Source organism: Natator depressus, chromosome 10, assembly GCF_965152275.1.
Source record: "Natator depressus isolate rNatDep1 chromosome 10, rNatDep2.hap1, whole genome shotgun sequence".
NCBI classification, from domain to species: domain Eukaryota; kingdom Metazoa; phylum Chordata; order Testudines; family Cheloniidae; genus Natator; species Natator depressus.
The window spans coordinates 71,755,164-71,766,588 of record NC_134243.1 but is presented as its reverse complement, the minus strand read 5'-3'; the positions used below and the strand labels follow the sequence as shown (position 1 = coordinate 71,766,588).

Genomic DNA, 11,425 nt, shown 5'->3' with positions numbered 1-11,425 from the left:
TTTTAATTGCCAGTATACCTGATAATGCATCTGAAAAGATAACAGCAGTGGTAGGTCATATGTCCCTTATGTTAGCATTGCTATCATCAATCATCAATTCAACTGTCATCATGGCTACAAAATTAGATAGTTTTTTAGATTTCTTAGCTCCAGTCTCAGGGATTCAAAAGGCTATTCCCACTCTGTTTTTTCCCCATCTTTAGATCCGTCAGTGTATATATTTGGCAATCGTGACCCCACTTTGAGTGTAAGTCAGACTTTATCGGTCATACAGGAAGACTTTTTCTCTTTATTTTATTATGTAATTCTAAATCCACATCCATAGAGATGATTTTTCCTGGTATGCTTTACTGTCGAATAACTATTGATTTTAATCTCTTCTAGCCCTTCTTTTTCACCTAACTCTTCTACCCACATTTTAACCCTAAAAGTATAAGGGAATTTATTGTGTCAGGCTACATTTTGTCTGCTTAAATCCCAACATTCAATTGCCCAGTTATCTTTTGTGTGCGGTTTCCCTTGACTTTAGCCCAAAATATCAGATCTAACATTTCATTCTTAAATTGATAGGTATTTCTCCACGAGTGACACAGGACATATCATAAGCACCACATGCAGATTTACAGTGCTTGAGCTTGAACTGATTCTAACTTTTTAAGCTTCAACACGTATGCAGAGCTAAAGGCTCGACATCCACAATCTATGACTGATCTTATAATCACTCTATACAGCATAGCCACCACTGCCTTATCTGCTCCCCAATTAATCCCAGCAATACTTTAAAGTAGATTAATCCTACCTTTTGTTTGTTTGTAACATTTTCTATATGGCCCTCCCAAGTTTGATGATAAACTAACAGTACATCCATAAACTTCAATGGTTAACTACATGCGCCTTCATAAAATATAAATTACACTCATCTTTAATTTTTCTTCTAGAGAAGATCATTCCCTTTGTTTTAATGATTGTAATTTTAAATCCCCAAGCATCTCCCCACCTTGAGACCTCCCTGAGGGCTTCATTGGATTCTTTCTCCAGTCACTTTAATTCTCTTGTGTTTAACCATATAGCACAATCATCTACAAATAAGATAATACCCATTCCTGTCCTTACACTTTTTGGGAGATCATTTATCATAATGTTAAGCAAGGTAAGGTTGACAACACTCTACTGAGCAGTGCCATTGGCAATACTATAGATACCTGATAAGACTTTCTTTACTCTAACCTGTAGGGTCCTCTCACTCAAAAAAACCCAACCAACCAACCAAAAAACCAACACAACAACAACAAAAAACCTTATTCACCAAAACATTCTTCCTTTTATCCCTACCATGACCAACTTATACAACAAACCCTCCTTTCATGACATATCACATGCTTTTTCAATGTCCACACAAAACCCACACAGTTATATACTCTTTGTTCCTCATACTTTTTTGTATTTCTAATTTCTAATTTCTAATTTGACAATATGATCATGGATCTCCCTCCCCTAAAACCACTTTGCACATTATTTAAGATGTCATTTTTTCCAACTATGCAACTAGCCTCTCATTTATCATTCTCTTCTCATAACTTTACCCACACAAGATATGATAACAATTGGTCTATAAGCATCAATTCTCATAAGTAACTTGGCTGGCTTCCTTATTGGTACTATCCCCAGATGCTTCCATTCTACTGGAATTACTCCTTTTCTTATATACTATTATATAATTTTAATAAAATCCTGAAACTCCCTGAGGTCAGTATTAGAGAAAGCATCATATTACATTTCAAAAATAGTCTTCTTTAGTTCCTGACCATGTGCTATTAAGCGTTATGCATTCCCACAATTTATTTAAGCACCATATTAGTTAAACTGCAGCATTGCCCTCACACAAAATTGCATTAACATGCAAATACTTTTCTGCAGCTTTTATTATCTGTATTCTTTCTGTTCCTTTCTGTTTGTGAAGCGCAGTTTATTACTTCTACCCTAAATGCTACAAATGCCATCTTCTTTGCAAATATGGCTTCCCCTACTGCTCTTATATTATTTACCATATCCTTTATAACACTGTGTTGTAGCAATGGTTCCTTTCCCTTACTGGTTTTCTCCTTCTTCCCCACCTGTCGCTTTGAATGCCTTTTAGCAGCTTCTGCATAAGATATCTTGTTGGTAATCCTGGTTCTTTGTATCTCCCTAGCCTGTTTAGCTTATGGAGGATTCATGGTAGCTACTGTTCTTATCCCCACAGGTTTCATATGAATGCTCCTCTACACATTTACCACATCTTGTGTTTCCCCTTTATACACATCTGTCACATGGCCAAATTTTTGGCACTTGTAACATCTCAAAGGGTGAGGAATATATGGGTTAGTCCAAAATATAGGGTATCCTAGCTTTACCCAGTCAGGTAAAACCCTTCCTCTAAGTGTTGTTTGCACACCTGTTGATGGTTTGTTTTCTCCCCCTCTAATTAATTGCTTGATGTATACCTTTTTAAATTTTATCCTCAATCATTTCCAGTGGGATCCCGTATATTACCCCGGTTGTTTCTGTCAGAAGTTTGGGGGGCTGGCAAGCCATTTTTATTTTCCCAAGAATTTTAGTTTTAAGCAGTTTCTCAGCCTGTTCTTCACCCACACACTCCACCAATAAATCTCCACCCTGTAATAGTCTAGCTCTTGATATAGCCCTAACATTTTCCCTAATCCATGTAGCTATTTGCAAAGGATTAATGCTGCCTATCTTCACTTCCTCACCCAGCAATTTGACAATTGCAATATTTTGGCATTCCATCCTACTCTTTGTTCCCCTCCCCTGCTGCTTCTTCTGATATTTCTCATCTCTTCCCAACTTTGCAGCCATTCTTCATTCCTAGCTTCTTCTCCCTCATTGTCCAGAGTGACTTCTGTACTATTCAGCCTATTTTTGCCTTCAGCCCTCCAAAACACCTGTCTCCCCAGCCCATCTCCCACTTGGTGGGGACAGGCGTTTGGCTTGACCTTCTGCTAAGGCTTGCAAACTTTTCCCACCTCTGCAGTGAATTCTCAGCTCTGCTTATATAGTCCTTCCTTAACTCCTTCCCCTGAAACACCAGCTAGGGTCAATTATCACTTGGTTGCTAGGTCACAGGCCAGGCTGAGCCCAGCTTGCCTTAAAGGGCCAGGCAGCCTGTGATAGAGACCAACAGGCCTGAAAGACAAATATGTGGAGAGGGAAAAGGTCTTTGTGGTCCCGCTTCCAAATCCCTGCAGTCCTTGTCTGAGACGCAGACGACAGAGGAAACGGGAACCACGAAGTATGGAACAAGAGGAAAAATCAGCAAGACACACAATAATGTTCATGATACAACACCCATCCACATGGTTGGTTTTGCATTTCCCAGAAGGAACCGTTGCTTTGGATGGTGACACACCATCAGACCATGAAATGGGCTGGCTGCACAGTCTCTCTTGTAGACCAGTGCATGTTCCACGGCTCCCCCATCTTGCAGGGACTAGCATGGGGTGCAGTGTTAGATGGAAGCCTGCACAGCTGGCATGCCAGAGTCCTCTTTAAGGGTGCCTGGATGACTCAAGCGTGTAGTTAAATGATATGAAGCCTTTCACCTCTATATCACAAGTTCAAATCCAGCCTAGATCAGGAGCGCCCAAAAGTTGTTACCATTTGCTGGCCTTTTGGCAGTCTATGTAAAACCATTTTGATGGTGTGAGTTCAATTCCTCGTACCACCACAGCTGGCTCTGATTGGCTGTCTTGTGGGGCATCAACTCAGACAACAAGGACTGGAACGATTATAGAGAACGAAGTCTCCTCTCTTTGCTAGAGGTTAGGGCTGGGATAGTTCTGGCCTTGTGTTGCTGCACTCTCGCGGTGACTGAGAACTTCCTGCTCCAGCACTCGGAGGCTGGCACCATTCACTGATACCGTGTGAGAGTATCTCTTCTGTACCATTAAGGCCCTGCTCCATCTACACGGGGAGACTAGCTCATTACTAAGAGCTGCTCTCAGCAATTCACCCCGCGGCTGAGAAATGCTTCTAGTGCAGGTGGAACCAACACTCAGCTGAGCTTTCTGTAACAGTGCTGAAAATGGTTTAGTCCTGGCTACACAAGCAGTGTGTGAAATTGCTTTTATAGGCTATCACAGAGGTCTATAAAATCATGACTCGAGTGGAGAAAGTAAATAAGGAAGTGTTATTTATGCCTTCTCATAACACAAGAACTAGGGGCCACCAAATGAAATTAATAGGCAGCAGGTTTAAAACAAACAAAAGGAAGTATTTTTTCACACAACGCACAGTCAAGCTGTGGAACTCCTTGCCAGAGGATGTTGTGAAGGCCAAGACTATAACAGGGTTCAAAAAAGAACTAGATAAATTCAGGGAGCATATGTCCAACAGTGGCTATTAGCCAGGTTGGGCGGGGATGGTGTCCCTAGCCTGTGTTTGCCGGAAGCTGGGAATGGGCGACAGGGGATAGATCACTTGATGATTATCTGTTCTGTTCATTCCCTCTGGGGAACCTGGCATTGACCACTGTCAGAAGACAGGAAACTGGGCTAGATGGACCTTTGGTCTGACCCAGTATGGCCATTCTTATGTTCTTATGCCTTCAGCACCAGTTCAAGGCGAGCCACCAGTTCCATTTCCCAGCATAGAGAAAGAGTAACAAACTCTCCACTCTGCATCTGCCATTTCCATTCCATTTTAACAGCTGTTCTGCATTTTTTATTTTGGTCCATAGAAAGCATGTTCGGTTTTACACTAGCAATAGTAAGAAGCCCACTCCAGGTTACTATAGGGCAGGGATTGGCAACCTTTGGCATGTGGCAAGCTGCTGGTGGGCTGGGACAGTTTGTTTACCTGCGGCATCTGCAGGTTCGGCTGATCACGTCTCCCACTGGCCGTGGTTCGCCGTCCCAGGCTAATGGAGGCTGTGGGAAGTGGCATGGGCCGAGGGATGTGCTGGCTGCCCTTCCCACAGCCCCGATTGGCCTGGGATGGTGAACCGCGGCCATTGGGATCTGCGATTGGCCGAACCTGCAGACTCGGCAGGTAAACAAACCGGCCCGGCCTGTCAGTGGCTTTCCCTGACAGGCTGCGTGCCAAAGGTTGCCAATCGCTGCTATAGGAAATGCTGGTATAAGTTGCAGTGAGGTTTGAAATGTCCTTTTTAATGTCGGGGGGAGGGGAGATAAAAGGGGGCCAGACCCACATATGGAACCAGACAGAGATGGAGAGCAAGAGAGGAAGAGAGAAAAAGGGAAAAGACAGGCAGGATTAGAATGAGAGCGTGTGCCAGCCTGTGTGGGAAGCTGCTGCTGTCAGTTGGGGGGTTATTAAAGACATTCATAGTGCAACACATGTGCCTGAATTCCCATTTGAGCAGCATCAATAAACTTTGTGTTTCATTCTCTTTGGAAGAGGAGCCTTAATTAGGCATGAAGAAATGTATCAAGCAGCAGCCTCCTGGAGCAGGTCGGTTCCAGTGACATCTGGTGTGATGGCTTCCTGCACAGTTCTAGACAGCAGCAGCAAGAATTTATTAAGACCCCCCCCCCACCTCCATTTGACTGAGAAATCCAAACTGCATCCATCTAATAGCAGCCATTACAGAGGGGAAGGCAAATGTGAAATTCAGCGGCTCCCGTATCCTCTAACAAAAAGCCAACCCGCTGTATTGGCTTGTCTAGGCTCAGATGCTGGGTTAGTGCTGGGGTGTATTGTGCCAGTTGGCCTAGCCCTTTAGGTAAAGCAGGGATGGTAATGTAGGTTTTCAGTGAGTTTTTCAACTCATTGGCTACCGCTGTCCATTGGAGCTGGCCTGGGAGCTGTCCAGATGTCATGTGAGAGCTGCCTAGAGGTGGCAACATGCTGAGTAATGTTTCACAGGATGGGGCTTTAGGGCCATCCAGATGCTTTTGTGCACACAAATAACTTATAACTGGCAGATCCTAAATATGATTTTTGCAGGTGATTATTGTGTAAAGCAGAGTCATTGTTTTAAACCACCAAACCTGATCCCACTGAAGAGAATGGAGGGATTTGCCATTGAGTAAGTCATCCCTGGTTTAATGCATTTTGTTTCAAGAGTGAATGCCTGGGTCCATTCCAGGAGCAGCAGTGTCACTGGGATACTCTGCCTGCTGAGTTGCTTTGTGTACAGCTGGCATATGTTTTGATTCAATCAAACAGCAAGCCCAGGAGCTGGCACATGTGAACCAGGGAAACAAAAATGCATTTTTTTTTAAGGGAAAAAGCTGCCTGTTACGTAATGCCCTTGGCTAGACCTCATGAGGCTTTGCAGGTGTTTTAAAATATCTTGCAGGAAGACCTTTAAGTAATAGCCACACCTCCCTTTTAGCAAGGCAAGCAATCGCTTTCGCTTCCGAGGCCCCCAATCTCCGCTGCAAGGAAACTAGGCTGTGCTCCTGCCACGGACATGGAACGCGCAAGGGTACCAGCTATGGCCCTGTAGTAGCTTTTTATTTTCTAATCAGTTTACAAATAAAAGTCACACCATTTATTTTATTTCTGAAAAAAGTTATGGTCATAGAAATAGCTCCCTGGCCTAGGGCCACTCGCTAAAGGTAAGGAGTTGAGGTCAAGAATCCAGTGGCTTCACCTTTAGCCACCACCGCCTCCTAGCTGGGCATGAATGGCGGAGAAGATGATCTGTCTTGAATGACCATTCATTACTCAATTGAGTAAAGCCTCTCATGATCATAAAACAGATTTGGTTTTTGATGCTTCTTTCTTTTTAATCTCTTCCCATCTCTCAAAAATTACAAGTAATTATATCAAGGTCCAAGGTAGGATGTATACTCAGAAAATCAAGATGAATTTAAAAATCTGGGCTAAAAAATAAAATAAGGGATACAATTTCCTTGGGTTAGGAAGAAACTTCTCCTACAGGCAGGTTAATCCATAATGGTTACCTGCTCCTTAATGTGAATCAGGTTGAACACTAATTATTAGATTAGACGGTCTTACAGGCATGGCAATTTTTTGTTCATAAACATGACATACAGTTTTACCTTTTAAAAGTTATGGAGGCCGGCACTCAGATTTCAAAGGATCAGTCTCAAGTAGTTTAACCCCACAATGTGGGCATGTAGATAACAAAAAACTAATACTAACAATTAAAGACAAAATTCTGTAATGCCATTTGCTGCTGTTGTAGTTTGAATTAAACCTTCTGCGCTCTTTGTAACCCAAACCCAACTGTATTCTGCTGACAAATGAGAGTTAGGAAAGGAAACTGGAATAGAAACAGGAAGTGAAATTGACTAACCAGATCAATCTAGTCTCACTGACAAACAAACAAACAAAAAAAGTGGAAAGCAAATTTGTTTTTTTAAGATCGACTTCACTCTTTTTACTGTAAGTAGTAATAGTAATGCAGGGAAGGGACTGATTTATTTAAACTATGAGTGAAATTCACCCGTGTGTGGAGGGCCAGCTTGATATCTATATACAGTACCGCTTAAGTCCTACCTAAGTCTTCAACATAAAGATTAGCTAGGTCTTAAGTAGTGCACAGGCCTCATGGTGGTTCTCTGCTCAGATGTGAATGTCACCTGTATGATTTAATCTTGACAGGGTCCTGTTACACCCTCACTTTTGAGATTTCTGCTTAGCTGAGACTTAGGCCCGTTACTAATTTTGGAGTAGGGAGAAGAAAGGGCTGTTTAGCAGGCAGTGATCGGGAAGCAGGAGTTACAATGTGCTTATGGTTTTCATAAGCTCTGGCAGATTGTGAGTGCCTTTGACAGTGTAAGACTTAGCACTGACTGCACTGGTTTCAGCAGCCCACCTGCTACGTTCCAGTGTTTTTGCTTTTTCTGTTAGTTCTTTAGGAGAGGAATAAAAAAACATAAACACAGCGTCCTTCTGAGACCGTCAGCCCAGTCTGATCTTCACTAGCCCCTGTGTTGTCTCCCGCTCCCGGAAGGTCCTGTGTCTCCTTTGACAGCAAACTTCATTCAAATCAGCCTGCTTTTGAGGGCCCTGTCCGGTGTCTCCTGGAGTCACAGTCACTAGGGTGAGTCTCACGCTGCATCTCAAGGGCTCTGTCCAGAGTCCGGTGGCCTTTCCAAACAGGCTGCTGTGACTGTGGCACCCTTCTCACCAAACCACGTGGGATAGCTCTGAACTGGTAACCGTCTGGACGATGTTGCGTGCCATTCACCGGGAGAGAGTATGGTTGTCCTGCTGCGGAGAAGGGACCACGGTGCTCAGCTGGGTCCTGCTGCGTTTCTCAGTTCCTGTCCAGTCACTCAGGCAACCTCTCAGCTCTTTAGCCACAAACAAAGGCTCTCTCTCCGCTCCCCCCACAACCCCATTATTAGCACTAAGCCAAGAACGCTATATACTGGGAAGTGCCAGCACGTGGGTTCTTGACCAAACAGACCCTAACTACCCACCTTGGACCATTCACACACATGGCCTAACATTTACCTGTCACCCTAAAGTACTCTGAAAAACCAAGGTGACCTTCAAGCATTTTTGACGTTGTAGAACTAACTTCTTTCTGAGCCTAACCAGCCCAGGGCAAAGCCTCGAGCCCGGGCAGCAGCTGCAGACTCTTCTGCAACTCGTCTGTCCTTCCCTTGGGGAACACCAAACAGTTATACTACTCAGGCCAATATATATAGGCACCATGTATATATATTTTTGTCACTGTTCTGCACGTTAACAAAGAAAACCAACCCCACTAGCCACTGCTCAGCCTTTTCCCCCGCTCCCCCATCCTCCCATGGCGTGTAGCCTGCAGGAACGTGAGCCACAGAAGCCTGTCTTACGTGGCCCCATCGCACTCTCCGACAGTCAGTTTCAAGGCTCCTTCCTGGTGCAGCGTCTTTAGGGCTTTGAACTCCAAGGGCATGGTGTGGGGGCTGGCCTGGGAGGTGTAGCCGTACTTCAGGCTGTCATAGTAGTGATATTTGACGGGGCTCTGGTTCTGATCCCGGGGAAAAGGCCAGAAGCCATAGAGATAGATCCTGCTGCAGAAGCGGGTGGCCAGGGTGTACATGAGCAGGCCGGTGGTTGGTCGTTTTATGTGCACTTTGTTTGTTAGCCAGTACCTGGAAAGGGGGAGAAAACCAAATCCTGTTATTCATGCCATAGCAAGACTCGCCATGTGCAGCCTTCATGTCACATACTCTCCCCTTCCCTTCCTCTGCCCTCGCTACATCAAAGACAGATTCAGTAGTGAGAGATGGCTGATTGATGTAGCAGTTCTGCTGGCCAAGAAATAACTACTGCTGCATTTGGTTCATGACTGAGCAGCTGTCTCTCTGTCTAGGAATTTACAGCACACTTGTCACTGAGGTATCTGAGTGCTTTACCGTTCTTCAATCCCTTATGAAAAAAAACTCCTACAGTAGTGGCCCACAGTATTTCAGTCCATAAACATCTTCCTTACAGCAGAGAAGACCAACACTAGAGACAGGTCAAGTAGTCTCTGTCAACCTCTCAAAACACACACTCCCACGTACATTATATAAGCAGCTCATTGTTATCACTGATGCATGATGTCTTGACTCTCTAGTAACTGTAATGGGGTTGTGAACATTTTTGACTTTGAATAAGGGGTTGCTGAGTTGAAAAGCTGGAGAAACACCGAACTGCAGACTATTAAAGCCAGTGCTCACCTCTGCGGTCCCTTGTCAGAACATACCACAGCATTTTGGAGTAACCGTGCATAGAGCAGGAGCAAGCACTAGTGTTACTGTGATGGTTTGGGGCCAGCACTGTTAAATACTATATTATTTTTCATGAAGGATGACAGAGAAGATGGGTGGAAGTTGCATCCTGTTGCAATGGGTCAAGATACAACAGAAGCCCTGTTGAAAGTGGGAGTGTTTTGGGCTGTGACTAGAAAATACTGCAGTAATATTGTATTGTCACAAAGAATGTTACTAGCTCCTGGAGTTTGACAGCACGGAGCATCTGTCTGCCTTCCTGAGCAGAGAGCACTGTGATGGGGGAGGGGGGAAAATCTCCCCCAGGTGTATCCTTTCCCTACCGAATCACATTTGATATCATCCATGTTCTACACCTGACATCCCTGGCTGTAGACCGAACGGCCTGTAGTGCCCGCAGCTGCTGCTTGCCTGTGATCATGCTTGGCTTGCACGTCCCCAGAGTCAGCCTGTTCAAACACCCGCCATGGGGTATGTTCACGTTAGATGCTCATGGATTATGGTTAATTGGGATTTCAAAGAGCCTAGTTTCAGACTCTGCAAGGCTGATGGGGTTTTCGATAGGAAATGCAGAGCAGGGTTTGGCGGCTCTGTGCAGCATTTCTGGGAGGTTGCTCAGCATTCGGAACTTCGATTTTGCCCTCACAGGTCCCACTCCACAGTGCAGGCCCTTACACTTGCATGCATTCCCACTGACTTCTGTGGGACTCCTTGCAGGTGTTCACTCCGTGGAATCCCTGTGCAGGAGCTGAGCCTCAACCCTGCAAATTAGCTTTGCCGAGGAGCCATGAACATTTAGTAGCCCAGGTATAAAACCTACTTGTCTGCCTTCGACTAGGGGGGAAAATGACACTCCCCGAGTGAGCTGGGGAGTAGAAGTTTGTAAGTGTAGCTAAGTTGGAGTAGAACTCTCAGGACATGCTCGGAACACAGTCCTGCTTTCCTGTAGGTTAGTGGTGGTGACTGCTGGCTGCTAAGCATTCACATCACCTGCTATCTAAGCGCCTGTGGCTACGGCTAAGCACTCTGCTGTGACCTTTCTGGAAGGAATGCCTTGGTAAGATGGTGCTCCTTCAAATGGCTCACCTGCTTGCCAGACAGCATTTGAGAGGGGTGATGCTTCCAGGGTCTGACAGGGAAAGAAACATGGTGATGTGCAGCTGCCTCTGAATATCCCTGCTCAGAGGCATTATCCCTGCAGCTTCAGCCCGGCCCCAAATGTTGTCGTAAGAGAAAAGCAAACTTTGCTATTGTAAAGCCGCACAGGGTTATCCCACAGGTGGCCGCGAAACAGCTGTGCCTGTGTATGTCACATGGCAGCCCAGAGGGCAGCCATTAGACCGATACAGCCAACGAGAGACATGGGCTATTATTACAGCCATTTAATACTGAGAAGCTGGGGAAAGTCCTTCCGCAGGGAAGTTACTGTAATCCAGCTACACATCCGATGAAGTGAGCTGTAGCTCACGAAAGCTTATGCTCAAATAAATTGGTTAGTCTCTAAGGTGCCACAAGTCCTCCTTTTCTTTTTACTGGAGATACCTGTAAAGCCAAATTCATTTGTTCGCGCTGGTGGAGTTACACCAGGGATGAATTTATCCCATAAAGTTTAACAGCCTCAAAATTCCCTCTGCTACCGCTGCCAGTCTAGCACTGGCATTTTAACAGTATCTTGTACTGTGCCACACCTTGGGCCGTCATACGACCCCACAAAGCAGAACACTGGC

At 44.9% G+C, this 11,425-nt stretch overlaps 1 protein-coding gene across 2 annotated transcripts in view; it reads right to left on the bottom strand.

The window, feature by feature from the left end:
- Positions 1 to 6,443: 6,443 nt before the first annotated feature.
- ST8SIA2 (ST8 alpha-N-acetyl-neuraminide alpha-2,8-sialyltransferase 2) overlaps positions 6,444 to 11,425 on the bottom strand; it is a 42,249-nt gene continuing 37,267 nt past the window's right edge. For both annotated transcript variants that reach the window (XM_074966505.1, XM_074966504.1), the window contains one exon: positions 6,444 to 9,077. In XM_074966505.1, the coding sequence (XP_074822606.1) occupies positions 8,792 to 9,077 (286 nt within the window). In that variant the 3' untranslated portion in view covers positions 6,444 to 8,791. The remainder of the gene's footprint in view (positions 9,078 to 11,425) is intronic.